At 39.9% G+C, this 18824-nt stretch overlaps 1 protein-coding gene and 1 pseudogene across 4 annotated transcripts in view; one reads left to right on the plus strand and one right to left on the minus strand.

The window, feature by feature from the left end:
• Tmem65 (transmembrane protein 65) overlaps positions 1-18824 on the plus strand; it is a 65482-nt gene that overhangs the window by 2757 nt on the left and 43901 nt on the right. Inside the window, exon 2 of one of the 4 annotated variants that reach the window (XM_087188151.1) lies at positions 17153-17230. The exons of the other annotated variants lie outside the window; for them this stretch is intronic. Coding sequence (XP_087044277.1) covers positions 17153-17230 — 78 coding nt within the window. The remainder of the gene's footprint in view (positions 1-17152; positions 17231-18824) is intronic. 4 annotated transcript variants of the gene reach the window in all.
• Positions 6589-10172, minus strand: LOC110347490 (transcription initiation factor TFIID subunit 9-like; annotated as a pseudogene).

Here is an 18824-nt window from a genome sequence, read left to right on the forward strand (position 1 = left end):
TAGGACTGGCAAGCTGACTTTATTGAAGTTCAGTATTAGCCAAGATTTTGAAAGCAGATTTTCTTCTTAATTTTTGTAATTAATGTTTCTATTTATAATTATATTGTATAAACTTTTATAATGTAACATTTTGGTTTTGAAAGATGGCAGTGCTCATTGTGTTAGAAGTTAACCATTGTGGTATAACAAATTTCCCCAAGACATAGTGGCTTAAAACAAGCATGTCTTATTTCACAATTTCTGATGCTCAGGAATCCTGGAGCAGCTTGGGTATTTCTGGTTTACAGTCTCTTGTGAAGTTGAATTCTTGATGGCCTGGAGGATCCATTTGCAAAAAGACTCACGTGGTTTTTGGCTGGAAATGTCAGTTCTTTGCCATGTGGGTCTGTGCAGGGCTGCCTGAGTGTTTTCAAGTCATGGCTGCTGGTTTCCTCTAGGATAAGTGTGAGAGAGAGAGAGAGAGGCAGGCAGAGGCAGACTGAGCTGGGAGCTATAGTCTGTTATAACTCCCTAGAAGTAAGCTTGTGTCTCTTGCTGTGGGAGGGCACTATACAGAGTGTAGTGAAAGGTTGGAAGTCACTGGAGGCTGTCATGCAGACCGTCTTCATATTTAGGTTATTGCAGTTACTCGGAGACATAAGAACTGGCTCTCGGGAGAGGTACACAATGAGAAAAATGATTCAGAAGGAAGCTTCTTGGCAAATGTTTTTGTTAAATGTGACTTAAGATAGTTTCTAAAAGATTATTATTATTATTATTATTATTATTATTATTATTATGGTACTGGGGATTGAACTTGGGTCCTTGTGCTTGCGGGGGAGGTGGTGTAATCACTGAGCTAAATCCCCAGCCAAAAGATTATTTTTATGAGTAGCAAATAAGAGATACAGCAAGATGAATATAGCATTTTTTCCATTGATAATAGTTCTTTTTTAAAAAAATTCTTTTATTGGTACATTTTAGGTATACAGTACATTTACATTTATCATTGGGTGCTTGTACCTGAACATGATGTATCTTGGTTCTTATTTTTTTCCCCATTACCTGTGCGCCCTTCACCCCTCCACCCTTCCCTATTTACATAGACTTTGTTTCCATTTTTTCCTTTTCTTATAATTTTTCTTTTCCCTTCTTTCCTTTCCCCTTCCCCTGGTAATAGATCTTTATTAGCTTGCATTTTCCCCCTCTATGTAAGTAGCAATTATGTGCTTTTAAATTTGTTTTTAGTATTTTTCTACGTCCATATCTGTTGACCATGTACTTTTTTGTTTTTTTCTGGTACTGGGGATTGAACCAGGCTCCTCTACCACAGAGCTAACACTCCAATCCTGTATCTCTGTATCTATCGATCTGTTTATTTATTTATCTATTTTTTGAGGCAGCCTTGATAGTTGCCCAGGCTAGCATTGAGCTTGGGATCCTCTTGCCTCCGCCTCCTGAGTAGTTCGGATTGTATTCATGCACTGCTGTGCCTGGCTAATCCTATAATTTTAAACTTTGATCTTGTACCTTCCTACTTTTTGTGATTGTTCATTTAAGGTAGAATGAGAAGCTTTGTTTTGAGAGCTTGCCATATAGCTTAAATGGCTTTTGACAAAACGAAAAGCAGAAGGATAAAAAGCTGATATTAAGTTGAATATCTAGAATACTTAAAAGTAAGATTTGTCATGGAGTCCTTAGCCACTAGGAATCTTGGGCCTTTAACAACAGTTGACTTATTTTTCTTAGCCTGTTGTTCAGGATTATATGAGAAAGAAGCAATTCTGTTACCTCTGGAATAGATTGGGGATGATCTCAGCTTTTACTCAAAGAGAATAATGTTTCATATCCCCAACTCAGATGCACAGATAGATGTATTTCAGTGCCTTGGTTGACATAATAAAGTAGGGATGAGGGAAATACAGCCCCAGCTAGGCCCAGGAAGAGGGGAAGAACAAAGGCTCCAAAGTGGGTTTATTCACACGTGGCCCGGCCCAGCTGGAACCGTTGACCCCAGCAGAGGTCTGTGGGCTCGCTCGTGGGACAATCTCAGAATGGCTCTGACTCTGAGGTGATAGCCTGGGCTCCCAGGGAAGATGGTCAGGAAGGATAGGTAGAAGCTGCAAGACTTCGTATCAGTTTCCTTTTGCTGCTGTAACAAATTACCACACATTTAAGGCTTAACACAATGCAGACTTATTCTCTTAAAGTTCTAGTGGCCCAGAGTCCAAGATGAGTCATAAGGGGCTAAAATCACAGCGTCAGCAAGACTCTGACCTTCTGAGGCTCCCGGGAGAACCTATTACTTGATTCTTTCCACCCTTTGGTATTCTTGGTTCTTGGCCACAGCCTGGACTCTGCTTCAGGTGTTGCATTATCTCCTTTATCACTGACCTTTTTGCCTCTCTCTTAGAAAGACTTTTGTGATTACATTAGGGCCCACCGAGATACTTCACGGTAATCTCACTCAGAATCTGTAATCACACCTGTAAAGTCCCTTGCTCAGTAAAGTCATGTATTCACAGGTTGGGGAATTTTGATGTGGACATTGTTGGGATCCATTGCCCAGCTTAGTGTTAGGGTCTTGTCTTGGAGTCTCAGAATATGTTTTGTTCCATGCTATTGATCAGGTAAGTCACCAAGTCCAGTCTAAATCCAAGGGGAGGAAAATTAGGAGGTGGCATTTCATGTACATGGTCATACCTAATCATTGGAATTTGTTCCTTATGTGAATACATCAAAAACCATTTCTGTTGGAAATTTTGTATTGTAGCCTTACAAATGCAGGTGATTAATACATTTTGCTTTTGTTTTTTTGTTTTGGCATAGGACCTTTGTTTTGAACACTTATTCTGGTACCGGGTTCTAGTGCAATGATTCCTTTTAAAAGATACTGGAATGTATAGTGTTCTTTCCTCCATATGAGGGTTTCTTACTATTAGCAGTGTGTTCATCGTGGGCTTGGTAATTCTTTGTTGTGGGACTGCCCCCATACAAGATATTTAGACACACCCCTTTCCCACTAAATGCCAGTAGCCATTCTACCCTCTCTACCCTAGTTGTGCTACCCAGAGATGTCTCCAGACACACTCAGATGTTCTCTGGAGGAGATGGGAATGCAGAGCTTTGTGGAGGGGTAGCAGAGACACCCCATGTGAGAGCCACTCCCTATCTGAAGTGCTCTAAGCTTTCTTCAGTTCCCCTGCCTGGTCTCTCTTCTTCTCTTGCCCGCTGATACTTATTACCAGTGCATTGTCTTTGCTTCTAGCTTGTTGCTTTATTTTATGTATATTTGTTTCTGGATAAGACAGAAGGATAATTCCTTACTTATTAGACTTCTCGCTTCTTTATCTATTAAGTGAACATTTTGATAACTTTTTCCTTAATTGTGTTCTCTTTACTTCTCAACTAAATTCTAAATACTAGATAGAAACTTAGAAAATATGGCTTCCAAATAAGTCAAACACTGCTTTAGTTTAATCCACCAATATAATTAATTTGATGTTTTCTATCGTAATCACTTACTGATTCTTTTTATGGCTCTGTAACAAGCAAGTTTTTATAAACAAATTTATGGGTAGGAAAGTTGAAATAATATAAAGTCAGTAATTTACGGGGTCATCCAAAAGGTTACTTGGAACCAAATTGTCAGGTAAAAACGGAAAACCAAGACCAGACCAGGCCACAACAAGCCTTTATTGGAAGGACAATCTGCCAGGCTGTCTCTGAACAAGGAGAGACAAAAGCAATATAGCAGGGGCAGGGAGTGCTTCTTATAGGAGCTGGGGTGGGGTTAAGTGAGGTACTGGCTAGGAAAGAGGAGCCTATGATGTCACCAGTTGCTAGGAGGAGAACAAGTATTAGGTTACCCATTTCGGGGGGATAGGGGCATGTTGGGAAGAAGGTAGCTATTATATACATCAGCCACCCTAAATCGGAGGGAAATCTATCGTTCCAGGCTCTTGTTTTATGGTTGTTGGGCGAAGGTCTCTTCTGCTGCAGCTGACAAAGGGGCGAAGGTTAAGACTAAACCTGGATCTGATGGGGGCAGCGGTAGGTGGGGTCTTTTTTCCTCTACCGCAGTGGCTGGTACCCCGCCATGATGAGCTCCGTGACTGTCTGGTTGGTAAATGCCCTCATGTGTTCCTGCAAGAAATTTTGAAAACAGTGAAACAAGCCCAGTCCAAAGCGGAGGATCAGACAGATAATACTGAGGGGGTCTCAAGAGCGGTAATGGCCAGGGGATCCATGAGCTCCAGAAACCAAACGTATCCCACCGTTTATTAGCACCTTAGGGAGCATATCTATCTGGCTCAATGAGTCCTAAGTCTTTCCCTCATTTGACATATAATTTCTCTCATTATTTACATAGGTCTTACAGAGACAGCTGGATGTTTAGGGGCTCATATGTTATAGAAGTAAGAGACTGTTATGGAAGTAAGAGATCATAGCTCCTGATCTAAGGGCCCATGTGTCATGTCCTTGCTCTGAGAGAGTGAGTGGAAAAGTGATAAACACAATTTATATAATCTTTATAATCTCTATAATCTTTCTTTGGAATATAAAAGGTGTATGTAACTGAGCAAATGTCTTTTGGAGGCCAACATACCAATGAGTGCAGTGTTACTATGAACCTGACTTGTCCTTTAAATTCAGGGCCATGAAAACACACATTTTAGGTTGATAGTTCCAGCAAAGCCATGGAATAGTTGTGTAAAGGACAGTATCTCTTAGTTTTTGGAGGCCTCCTAGATATATTTAAAAATAAAGAGAACTGATAACCTAAAAAAGGACACTGGCCAACTTAAGGAGATCAAATGTAACATAAAAGGCTCGATCTTTTCAGACACGGGTAGGTATCCAGGAAATATGAGCACAGTGAGAGAAGAGGCATCATAAACAGAGAACAAGGATGTACATTATTTTAAAAGGAATAAATCTTGCAGCTGCTCTGTGCAGAATTTATCCTTACTGTAGCTGACAAGCAGGTAATCTTCTCCCTAATACTCTTACTTTACGTTTTTTTTGATCACTGCATGATAGTTAATTAGTTATCACAGAATCAGAAAAACACTTATCTAAAAGGAGAGATCTGGAGACCAGTGGTTTCTAGGACTGGACACCTGTAAAGAATTTATTTTAATTTGTCTGAAAAGAATCTATACACACTTGTAGCTAATTAATGATTTCCCCTTCTATTTAGTCTCCAAAGTTGTTTTTTTTTTTTTTTTAAATGGCTGTGTCATGAGTGAACCAAAAGATTTTTATGGATGGGCTATGTCTTAATTTTTCTGAAGTCTAGTTTTATTATTATGTCATTATTTTATACCTCTTTTGGTTATTTTTTTCTGTGGGGTGTTCAAGACCAAGCTAAAGTGAGACCTGTGTCAATCAATATGAACCTCTTGCTATCTATCAAGGTCAGTTAAGTCCACTGGGCCATTACTTTGGAACCATGCATAGAGCCTCTCAGCTCCTCTGTCAGTGTCAGCTGTCAGGATGGGTCATGGCCTTACTTGACCAAGTTTTTAGTGAAAGTGTGGGAGATTTTTTTTTTTTTGGTGACCCTCCTTTGGCACATGGTACATTGTCCTCTGGGGTCCAGCAATCTCCCTGTTCAGGAGGTTGAGTGACTTACCAAAGACGCAGGATCCTGTAGAGAAGGTTGCCTCATGTCCTGGATCTTTGTTGACCTTGAGGGGCTGGGGCCAAAATATTGGCTGTCCTCATAGCCCTGTTACCTTTCTAGTTTTGGTCTCCAAACTTTAGTTGTTGAACACCCAGAAGAGAATGTCAATAGCATTAGCATTGTAACAAGAGTAATGAACTTAACTATTACAATTTTACCTGAATAGCAAGCATTTTGGAATTTAAAATATAGAGAACTGTTACTGTTATCAGTCATGGTTATTCTAGTAGTAGAATTCCTGCAAAATATTAACAGAAAAAGAGTCACAAATAATATTTTAACATGACAATCATGATGACCTTACCTTTGTAACATATTTAAATGTCCATCTTGATATAAAATAGCCATTGTTAAACATACTCATTTTTTAAAAACACCAAAAATTTCATCTAAATTATTATCTTTTGATAGGATATCATCTAAAAATATTTCAGCCCATAAATGTACCTGTTATCATAAATAGCTGGAGTGTATGAAAAAGGCAAATACCTGAATGAATAAGAGGTTAATATCATAAACAACATATTAGAAAACCTGTACAGTCAAGAAGTATAAATATATTTAGTATACCAGAAAAAATAAAACTTTGTTATTGGTTTTTTTACAGGAAATTTAGTCCTTTGAAAATGACCAGTGTAAACGTACCATAATAACATATTTAGAATTTATCCCTTTGATGACAACCGATATAAATATAGTACAATAATATATTTAAGTAATATTTATTGATATAAGTCTTTTATAAGGCTATGGAAACTATCAGGTCAGTCTGTTGTAAGACGAAAACTGTTGAGGTCCCCATAGTGAACAAAGACTGGAAAATATTTCCATGCGGCTGCTCCTTTGTTCACCAAGGGGAGCATGCCTTGAACTTAATAACCTTTATCTATAAACAAAACAGCTGTACAATTGGACAAAAACAAAGATATAAGACAATTTATAAAACTAGAGTGGACTAAAATATATTTAGCCCAATGGAATTACAATCTCTTTATAATTTTTACATTTATAATTATAAATAAGATTATTTAAAACTTTTTGTAAGTCAATTAACAGATCTCTTGTAGAATTAGAATCAGAAGGGAGGAAAACTCTATTCCTGTAAATCTTTTATAACAAACTTGAAATCAACAAGCAAACATACATATTTCCTTCATAAATCACTTCCACACACCTCGATGCACCTAGGCCTTTTGGTCTTGTCCTTCTAACAAGACAAACATATAAAATCCTTTCATATAAAAATATATCTCTTTTACTACAGCTTTTTAAATATTTTTCCTCCGACTTACTATAAACCATCTATAACAAACTTGTCTTTAGCTGTTACAATTTTAAAGTGTCCCTTTTTTTTTTTTTCTGTTCTCAGATTGTTACATGTTAAAATTTGACTGGTTGTCAACAGTAGTAACCTTGAGTTTTTTATCCACAAAGTACAGAAAAGAGCAAGTTAACCCTGTAATTACAATTCAAGAATTCACAATGTACAAGAAGTGTTTTAAGCACACCAATTAAACATCAACTCAAATTGAAACAAATGCATTTATCAATTAGCTAAAATTTGTAACTTGATTTTCGTATAAAATCTCTTGATGTCTGGTAGAGCACAGTTGTAGTTTCTCTAGCTTTGTTTTAGGATAACAGCGCTCACCCTGGCTTTTAAAATCAGGAGTGTTTTTCTCACTGCTTTGTTTTATGCTCTTCAGAGCTTTTTCTAGCTGTTTTTAATCCATCACTTCAGGTTTTTTTTGTTTGTTTGTTTGTTTTTGGTACTGGGGATTGAACTCGGGTCCTTGCGCTTGCGCAGCAGGTGGCAAAACCACTGAGCTAAACCCCCGGCCCATTTTTTTTTTTTTTTTCAGTTTTTAAAATGTGAGTGTTAGCCCTGCTGAACCCTCTTTAACCTTTTTTAGCTGACTGAGAGATAAAGTGAGTGTCAGCCTGGGAGGTAGGATTAACTTCGGTATATTTTTGAAGGACTTCAGTGAGCCGCGACAGAAACTGTGTCAGATTTTTTCATGGATCTGAGTTATTTTTTAGTCTTATCAAAGTTAATAGACTTGTGAGCTGTCTTTTTAAAACCCTTTATGAGGCAGAGAGTCATATGGTCTCTGTGGCCTCTATCTGCATGACCTAGCTGAGAGGCCCATTGTGGGTCTTCTTGGGGGACGGCCTGTGTTCCCACTGGCTTGGTGTTATCAGCAGCATAAAATGTGTCTGCTGTGGTCTGGGCCGCCATCCAAACTCTATTCTTGCCCTGGGGGGAGGGTAGAAGTCAGTATCATATAGATACTGTGTCAAGTCAGCTCATAGGACAGAGTCAAGTAACGAAATTTTTTTTTTTTTTTAGTGAACGAGAACTTTAGCTTTTACACATAAAGGTTGATAAAAAAAATCATTAGTTTCCTATTAAAGAAAACCCAACATTTCAATTAAAGAGTGTCTAAATTTACTCATTAAATACTATTTACGTTTTCTAAAACAGAACTTGAAAACATCCAGCATGCTTAATCTCAACAAAGGACTCAAGAGCAAGTATACATGTTAAATGCATAGAGGCAGATTACAGATTATCATAGTTGTCATCATCATCACCATCTTCACACTTTATTTTTAATGCATTTGACGACTCACTGGCAGTATTTTGTGATGATACCATATTAGTGGTAATAAGAGTGTTTTGGGACCTAATTAATGATGGATTAATCAGAACATTCTGAACTACTGAAGTTGCAGGAATGGAGGCTTTTACAGCAGGGGCCTGGGAGGCAGGCATCTGCACCGTAAACCTCTGCCCCTTGAGGGACACTGGAGCCCCTACTTTGGCTGAAACAGACATGGCCTGTGGGGTTGGGGTGCCTAGTGTCGGGGTACCTGGTCTGCTAGTAACTGAACCAACACTCAACCGCGGAACTGTATTCTTCCCGCAGAAGTAGATGTCTTTTTTTGTAAAGACTTGAGCCTGTAGTTTGGAGCTGTTAAGCAGTATCGACCAGGTGGCAATCTAGGACCTGAATATGGCTTGATCAGTGGCAAAGGGGTTTGGTTCCTTTGTCTTGCAATATCTAATAAAAAATCTCTTGGGTGAGGAGAGGTAAAAGACTGGTCAGCTCGACACTGGATTGCTAGTTGCCAGTCATCTGCATTGACAATGGCTTTCTTGGCATGGCTTGAATAAATCTTAGCATCATCTAGAATTGTGGTTACATATTGGAAGGCAAACTCCAGCATCTGATTTATAACTCTTGGCTCGTATTCTGTAATCCCCATATCCTTCAGGATTTGTGCCATCATCTGTGCATCTTTCGGCATGCTCTTGGGAGAAGCCATCTTGCCAGACTCCATGATATCCGCTTGGGAGAAGCCATCTTGCCAGACTGCATGATATCCGCCGATCAGACTTCTCGAGCTACATCACCCATATTAATGTACTTTAGTCCTGATCTGGCTGCAAGTTCTTTGCCTAGTGTGGTTTTTCCAACTCCTGGTGTACTGGTGATCAGGATGTTCGGAAGCACCATAGTTCCCCACGCCGCTGCTCGGGTGCGTCAGCTCGCTCTCCTAGCACACTGCGGGGTGGAGCCGGAAGGGATGGGCGGCTGCAACAGCTCGCAGCCCGGAAGACCACGGGCTGCCTGGCACTCCTGACCACCTCTGCGGTCCAGCCACCTGCCTTTGGTTACCTGGCCTTTTATAACGCGCTACTAAGGTGTACTCAGACCCAGAAGCTCAACTCTGGGACACGCTATGATCAGGCAGTGCGCTGGGCACCTAAAGCAGTCACTCCTCATGGGCCCCTCCCTTTGGGCTGTATCGCGGAAGTGCCAGCCAATGTTGAAGGCCCTCAAAAGTCAGACCCTCTGCGCTTCTGCGCTGACCGGGAAAGGTCTGGGTGCCTGCCCATCTGCTGGGAGCAGAGCCTGGGCTCCTCCGCTCTGCTCTGCCCATGAGGGTATGCAGATCCAGGAAGGTCCGAAATTTTTTGATGTAGGAGTCAGGATCAGAGGAAAATGAGCCAAGACGCTTTTTAATTTGAGAAAGATCTGAGGGAGAAAGGGAGTTGGACTCTGATAATACCTTCCATTCCTGCTACCTCCTGGAGGGGCATGATGGTAGCTCCAGGGAGGCCTGAAGGGTGGGATATTGGGTGCCAGTGTGAGGAGGGGAAATGGGAGGTGTGGGCGGTGAGTGATTGGCTGGATTGAACGCATCAGAGTCAGGAAGGGTGGAATAGAGAGGGGTGGGCAACGGAATCTGGGCTAGAAGTACCTGAGAAGGTGAGCAGGTTTGACAGAGGGAGGGTCGAGAGCGTAGGTAGAAAAAGGGTTGTAGGTAGGGGACTTCTGACCATTTGCCATTGTGTTGACAGAAATTGTGTAAATCACACAGTATGTTAAAATCGAAAGTGCCATTTTCGGGCCATTGAGACCCATTATCCAATTTATACTGAGGGAGAGAATGAGACAGAGGACCCAAAGAGAGGAAGGCTGAACTGCCTACTCACCCAGAGACTGGTGACCTGTGTAGATGTGTAGCGTCACCAATGGCAAAGGCAGCGAGCCCCGAGAGGGTCCTGGCTCAGCAGATGTGGTCCGGAGGAGGCAGCCGGAAGGCCAATTGACCCCGACCCATGGGGGATTGTCCATTAATCGACTGCCTACCTCCCGGGTTTCGGCACCAGATATGTCAGGTAAAAAAATCCCAAAAATCAGGGCTGGGGATTTAGCTCAGTGGTTCCTGCGCCTGCCTTGCAAGCACAAGGTCCCAAATTTGATCCCCGGTACCGAAAAAAAAGAAAACCAAAAATCAAGACCAGACCAGGCTGCAACAAGCCTTTATTGCAGGGATGATCTGCCGAGCTGTCTCTGGAGAGACAAGGAGAGACAAAAGCAATATGGCCGAGGCAGAGAGCGCTTCTTATAGGAGCTGGGGTGGGGTTAAGAGAGGTAGTGGCTAGGGACTGGAGGAGCCTGTGACGTCACTAGTTGCTAGGCGGAGAGCAAGTATTAGGTTACTCTTTTGGGGGGAATAGAGGCACGTTGGGGAGCCACCCTAAATTGGAGGGAAATCTTATCGCAAATGATGATGGATGATCTTGAATGTTAGGGGAGATTGTGTTAGTTTTTAAAGAACAGTGATAAGTTTGCATAGCTATACTCTTGTCTTGGTTTCCTTTGGCATATCTCAGTATAGAGTAACTGGAATACAGGGACGGAATCCCCAAATTCAGATTTTGTTAGCATTTTGCTCAAGTCAGCTGAATTAATTAGCTTGTGGCTTTTAGTACTCTAGCGTTGTCTTGACTCACTGGCTTCTCTCTGTTTTAAGTTAATGAGAAAAATCACATAAAAACAAGTATTTACATGTTAAAAATTGCCTCAAATGATCTGACTAACAGGTTTTTATAGACAAAATTTTCCAGGGCAGCTGGGTGTCTTCATGCTTCAGTAATTCAGCATTCAGGCCGAGGGAGGTGGATCACAAGTTTTAGCTCAGCTTGGGCAAGTTAGTGACTTTGAGAGACTTTGACTTAAAATTAAAAAAAAAAATGACTGGGAACGTAGCTCAGGGCAAAGGCCCTAGGTTCAATTCCCAGTTAATCTCCTCCCCCTAAAAAAAAAAATTTTGCAGGAAAACTTTGAACCATCTGTTTTGATGGCTTGTTTGTTTGTTTTGATGGCTTTTGGTGGTACCATCTTTGAAGATCTTGCACTTTTTCTCTACCTTAGTAAAAGTATAACGAGCACAATTTAGCTTCTTTTAGCTGTTGAGATTCCTTATATGTTGTATTTTAAAACAATAATTTGGGAGGCCTACTTCTGTTCGTGGACATTCTGGTCATTCCCAGATACTTGCGGAACATGCTGCTTCAGCTGGCGTGCTTTGTAGATGTTTATGTCAACAGTGAATTGGCCGGGCCTAGTCTGCTACCCTCCCTCCAGTGCTCTCAGACTGTTCTGCGCTGTCCCCATGCATGCCTGTAGCTGTGCTAACTCTTTTCTGTTGAGCAAGGAAGTTTGCTTCTTGGCCTTTTGTTATTTCTGATGCATGCTCTTCTGCTCTTGGTCACTCTTCTCATTTATTCATAGTGTTTTAAAATGTTTTTCTTTTTATTTGCTTTTACCGCTCCCTTTTTAAAAAACTCATCCCCTCACTCTTCACTTCTCAGGAGGGCTTAATCTTGACAGAAACTTCAAGGATTGCTACTCTTTTATCTTTCCAGGTAACCAGTGGCAGTTCTCACATTGTTACTGATCTTCGGCTCTTACAACAGTGTGGCAAACCTATGGCACGCGTTTATTGTGTTTTATTTTGGGGACAAAAGATGCCCTGTTTGTCAAATATGCAGATAAGTGAGCAAAGTCTGGTGTGTATTTCTATAAGTTATCAGCTGTTGATCAATTTAAATTCAGAAACTGGAGTAAAAGGAGTTTTAATGGTGTCTTAGGAATCACAGTCCAGAGAAGGGGGTTCAGATAGCTCTGAATTAGTGTTCTCAGCAGCACAGGGAAAGTGGTAACTTACATGTGGAGAAGGAACGGGGCGAGTGACTGATGGAAAATAAAGAATGCACACACAGAATGGAAGTATTCGTTAAATTTGAGGTAATAACCTCTTGATATGTACTTTAGGGCACAGAGTAAGTGTACTGTTGCTTAGGTATTCCAGATGCCTGTGGTGAAAGGGCAGAGGTGCCCAAAGTTTACATTCCAGGCAGCAGCTGAAATTGTACATAAGTCCTACATCTATAATGGCCTCCTGACTTTGAAAAGCTCTTTCAGTGTTGCTTTCCTTGTAATTTTCTTTTCACACAGCCATGTTGAGTTTTATTATTTTTATAATCATCAAAATTTTCAGAGATCAAGCATATGGTTTGAAACTTCATTTTTCTAATTAAAGTACCTAAGAGCTAGAGGAACTTTTTGCTGTTGCTGCTGAGATTCACCATCACTTTATCGACTATAAGAAGTATGATATCTTAGTTACTTTTCTCATTGCTGAGACAAAATACTTGACACCCAAAGTTAGAGCAAGAAAAGTTTATTTAGCTCACAGTTCATAGACCTGTCAGTCCATAGTTTGCTGGCTCCAAGGCAGAGGGTGGCATGGCAGAGGGGCATTGCAGATGCCAGGCAGCAAGCAACAAGTGACAACAGTGACTCTCTTTCTGTTCCTTATATCTTATCGGGGTACCCACCCTTAGGGTGGGTAGCACTCATAACCAGGGTGGGGCAGCTTTAATTCTAGCATCATGAGTCAATCCCAGCATTGCACCCTTGATCCCAGCAGCACACACTCTAGATCCAGCCACCTCTGAGAAGTCCCACCTATGACCACAGAGTGGACATCTAGATACAAGCCATAACACCTGATCATTGATAAGATCTGACAATCATTTCTGCGCTATAAGTAAGCAATGTACTTCTTATGAGGAATTCTTTTGTTTATTCACTTGACATTTCGGTTGAAACCTTTGAATCAGGAAATTTAACTTTATTCAATTTTATAGAGCAGTCAGATTTTGTGGCATGCCCAAGATAATTCAGCGGCCATTGTTTGAGCATTGGTATTGATGGTCTTAGAAAATGTTATTCTCCTCACTGGTGTTTTCATATGCTGAGATGCCTTAGAAGCTGCCTCAGAGTCCTTTTAACCTTGTCATGTTCCCCTATCCCCTACTCAAGCAGAGGAGAGACTGTATTCCCATATCTCATCAAATAACCAGGAGGGATTAACCAGGAAGAAGAGAATAAAAGTATACAAGCCCAGGGCACCTAGCCTGATCAGACTTTTACTTTATCCTTCTGAGGACAGCTGAGAGAGAGAGAGAGAGAGAGAGAGAGAGAGAGAGAGATTGAGATTTATAATTATAACACTTAAGAGGGACCATCAGAAGTGATACAACAACCAATGATCTATAACTGTGAGCTTTAATCATAGCCTTTACTCACCGAGGACCTTTTGAGTCATTCATACCACACCCAAACCATAGAAATGACAGGCTGCATATACCATTGTGGTCCTATAAGTGGTCCCTGACTTAACGAACACTTGAGTTTCGAACTTTCACAGATACAAACAGACCTCACATTACATATTACCTGGTGACATCAGAACTCTTTAAGTATATTCTATGAGGTTTGCACAATAGAATCACCTAACAGTGCTTTTCTCAGATACATCCCTATTGTTAAGTGATGCATGACTGGACTTGTTTTTGTTCATCTTCCTTTACTTCCCATTATTATTTAGGATATACTGGCAGATGAAGTCTTATTTCTTCAGTAAGCTATGTCCCCAGTCAGTCATATTTTTTCTCTTTTGCTTCTTTTCATCCTGTTCTCCTCTTGTGCCTTCCTGACCTTTAAAATTACTTTTAAAATTTTGTAACAATCTCAGGTTTACAAAAAACATATATAGTTTTTACAAAAAACATATATAGTCCAAAAACCTTTTTTGTTGTTGTTGTTTCTTAAATCATTAGAAAACAAGTTTCTGGTAAGATGCCCCGCCATCCTTGTCACAGGTTCAGTTCCTTGGGTAGCAGTTTCTTAGAGATTCGCACGCAGGCATTTTATTGGGTGTGCTATTGGAATCCTCACCTTAGAAAGGTGAAGGAGAGGAACAGGTTTGGGCAGAGGTGGACGTAAGGTTGTGGTACAGCTTCAACAAATGGCAACTGACCCTGTGAGGAGTTCTGGAGTTGGGATACCCCTTTCACATTGTTCTGAGTTGGTTGTAAGTGCTGGACCTCCTCTGTGAAAACAAGCTATTGAATATGGATGGCCCTGGCAGGATGCAGGGCCTTGGTGAAGCAGCATTCTTCAGCCAGGGCAGTTCCTGAAGATGACTGCAAAGAGCAGTCATCTTCTGTCTGTCCTGTCTGTTAGCTGGACTTCTGACAGCTGAGGATTAGATGTGCATCACAGTGTTCACTGCAACTGGAGTGCTGTGGCATGTGTTTCCTGCTAAGAGAACAGCGTCCTGGGGAGCCACCATCTAGATGGATACATTAGGACCAAGTTTCACCACTTGTCCAGAATACTCCTTAAGAGCAGAAAGATGCAGATCAGAATCACACAATGCATTTAGTTGTTACACATCTTTAATTTCCTTCCATCTGGAACATCTCCTTGGAAGCCACTGCAGTCACAATGTGCCAGGCTTGTCTTGAACATTTCCCACCGAGCCCTGGAATCACCCATTCTTCTAAGGGTCCCTGGTTTCTGCAGTGTGGAGTGGTGTTTGGAAATCAAGATCTGGGTAGCAGATGTGTTCTTTGCTGTTAGTGTGGCTATTTCCAGACCTCACAAGTAGATAGAGCTAGTGAACAAAAGAATGTATGTATTTATACATAATATGTGTTGTTTCTATTTCTCTGTCTGTGTATTATAAAACAAGAGTTTGTAACAAGTTCTTTGATACTAACTAACCCAGTACCACAAGGTACATTCTAGTTTTCTCACTTTCTATATTTCTAACTGTTCTCTGGCATGGAAACACCTGGCTCCTTCTGTTCTTGGTGTGTTTGCTATTTTGAGCACTGCTTCAGTATGTCATCAGTGTCCAGCATCCCCACTGGTGAGCTTTTCCATACAGATGCTCTTCTCACTTTGACTTGAGCACTGATGCCCTGCCAAGTAATTTAAATTTGTGTATGTAGAGAAATAATGCATATTAAATTCTAATGGCCTATTTTTCTGGATTTATGCACATTTCGTTAAATAATAATTCCATTTTTTGTTATTGGAGGGAATCGTGTGCAAGAATTTCAGTAACTTTTAAATAACATCAGTCTCCAACAATACAATTCAAATTTTATTTACCTGTTTATTAACTTTAAAAACTTGGATGAAGTATAAAGTTTATTGTAAACTTTGCTGCTGCCTCCTCAGTTCATAAATCACTGTATAAAACATGATCATGAGATTATTTTTCATTATACTTACAGACAGAAAAGCATGTATTTGTGTTTTCTCCTTGTCTCTTGGTGAGAAAGCTACACAACATTTTACAAAAAATGTGTACTTCAAAGAGAATTAAAGGCCAGGCACAGTGGCATTGTGCCTGTAGTCCCAGCTGCTCAGGACCCTGAGGCAGGAGGATTTCTTGACCCCAGGAATTCCAGGCCAGCCTGGGCAGCATAGTCTTAAAAAAAGGAAAACACTGAAAAGGAAACTGAGTAAAAAAGCAGCAGTAAATGAGAAGTGATTGTATTAGTTGGTTTTGGCTTATTATAGCAATATGTGAGGCCAATAACTATAAAAAAAGATTTGTTTAGCTTACAGTTCTGAGGCTGAAAGGCCTGCAGGTAGTGTGGGCCCTCTTACTGGCAGAGTCCTGATGTGGTGCAGGGCATCACATGGCAAGAGATAGGGCGTAGGTATGTGTATCTCTTATCATTGGATCTCTCTTCATAGAAAGCTGCTGGTGTTCAATTATGGCAGCTTCACTCTGATGACCCTGTCTAATTCTAATCACTTCCCAAAGGCCGCCCTTGTAAACTGCATAGTTAATCAAGTTTTCACTCTCTTAATACTTCACAGTAAGGATTAATTTTCAATGCATGAACTGTTGGGGCCATGTGTAAACCTTGTCTAAAACATAGCACTGTTGGTGCTGTAGTGAAATTCCCTTCCGTTCCAGTGAAGCACTGAAGCAGTGGCTGGCTTTGGAGATGTCAACAACTGGCATTGAGCTGCTGCCATGTGAGATGCTGGAGGAGCTCAGGGAAGGCAAACTTCTGACACAAACGAGCAAAGTGAGGAGGTTGTGATGGAAAGATGATACTCTGGAGGAAGTGATCCTAGTGAAAAGTTTACTTTATTAAACGAAGTCCCAGAAACATTTTATGGCATTGACAATGCAAAGGATAAAATATTCTGTGCTAATCTAGACTTGGAAAAGACTGTGACAATTCACTGAGCTACAGGAAGTATGCTTGCTCCATGTTGTTAGAAGTTACACGATGAGACATCATATGAAGGGGACTAGCACTGCCAAGCTACTTTTGCTAAGTACAAAGAAATAAAACATTTTAGTTGTCAGTGTTTCTGTTTCAAAGTAGTGTACTAAGTTAATATTAGTCTTACTGTTTTAAAATTTCTCTTTACATTTATACCTGTCAGTAAGAGACTTTAGTGTTTTGGCAAAGAAATTCTTAAAGGTTATAGAACAATTTAAAATTTTCCTATTGGTTGGTTGGTTGTTTATTTGCCGTGCTAGGAATCAAACCTGGGGCCTCACATGTGCTGGCCAAGTGTTTTGTCTCTGAGTTGCACCCCATTCCCCATCAGTCATAAGGGCATTTTGTACAGTTTACGCTTACATGGTCAGCTTTACAGACCTGTAGGTAACTGTGCGAGGCAATGGCTGCCTCTACACTAGCATGTCCCATTTCGGAAGTTCATGGATATATCTTTGTTTATATACATTGTAATTACTTCATTGTTTGAATATATTTTGAATTTAAAATGCTTTTAGCATGCAGATATCCCAAACCTGAGATTGTCCTTGTGAAGCGTGCAGAGGAGATATCAGCAGAGACCTCTGATAGTTTTGGTATAGTACAATCTTATGTCATTGCTTGTCAGATGTTTATTGCAAGTAGCAAAATGTCTGTTTGACAGAATGTCTTGCTTGTTTGAAATAGAATGCTTTAAAAGTTTTTTTTGCAATACTATTTTAGACTGACAACAGAATATTTCTGTTATCTAACCTTGACCTTTGTGGATATGATTGAGTAATAATTGCATGCTTAACTAACTGAAGGGTTAAATTATTGAGCTGAAAAGATGAAATCATTTTCACTTAGTTATATTTAGTATTTTAAAAGTTGTTGAAATAAGCATAAAAATTAAACATAAGGAACAAAGGCTGTGAATTTCTTTAGGGTGAAGGAGTTAGAAAAAAGCTATGTACAGAAACCTCAGAATATTGTAAAGATAACTTATTTAACCTATGGAACTTCAGGGAACATTCAGGTTTTTGTTTCTTTAGGGAATCGAACCTAGGGCCTTATGTGAGATAGGCGAGTGTGCTGCCTCTGAGTTATGTCCCTAGCCCACTTTCAGTATTTAAAAAAATATATTCTTGAATAGTTTGAAAGCTTTTGTAAGTTCAAGGCCATTAATGAAAGTTTTTTTAGATTCGGCCAACATACAGTTTGATACATAATTTAAGTTGCGTGCTGTGGTGGTGGTAGCGTTTGTGTGTGCATAAAAGATTCACACACTGTGAGATAGAGAGTGAGTGAGATTAGTGCTCTGTCCTTTTATTATTTTTATTACTCTTTATACACTTTGCTTAAGAAGTGTAATATAGTACATGAAAATCCAAAATATTTTAGGGTTTTATAGGCCAATGGAAATTTTGTATGGATAAGGTTTAAACATCCAGTGCACAGTGATTCATTTTTGGAACACTGATAAGGACAGAACAGAATGAAATGCATTCTCTTCAAATGCTTTTTTCTTGAATTTTTCTAGGTATATATTAATTTCATGCAGAAATTAAAAAAATTTCAATCTTTGCATAAATGGATAATACTACTCTCATTGTATATATGGTATCAAGGGCAAAATCCAAGTTGTAGAACTTTAGAGAAATACAGAGGCACAGTGTGTGTACACATACATGTAAAACACATGTATATATTAGCACATTGTAAAAATCCTCCTGTATAATCTACTCTACCAGTTCTAATGTATTTCTAAAATTAAAAATTTTAAAGCCTATAGGGATAAACATTTAATGTTGATATCTTTTGAAGAGTAGTTTTAATTTGAATTATTCTGAATATTGTTTACTTAACCCTCACTTTTGGGATGATGTATGGAAAAAGAAATTGTACTTACTGTGCAGATTGTGACAAACAGTATCACCAGCAGATCCAGTGCTGCTGAGTGATAACTAAACTAATAGTAGGGTTTACCTGTCAGTGTTCACCTTTTGAGACTTAGTCTTTAGTTATATCCCTACTGTGTGTGCTAATTTGTATATGTAATGCTTCTTTGTAAATGTTTAGGTGGTACCCTTCTATTTTTAAAAATCTCCTGGTGCACGATAAAACCGAAATACAGAATCAATCTCAGAGCCTGAAGGGGAATAGTTAGTCATGTATCAGAGTAAGGATTTGTGTTGCATCCTTTGGATT

This window comes from Heterocephalus glaber, unplaced genomic scaffold (assembly GCF_053883595.1).
Source record: "Heterocephalus glaber isolate CG9 unplaced genomic scaffold, H.glaber_assembly_v1.0 deba00000281, whole genome shotgun sequence".
Taxonomy (NCBI): Eukaryota; Metazoa; Chordata; class Mammalia; order Rodentia; family Bathyergidae; genus Heterocephalus; species Heterocephalus glaber.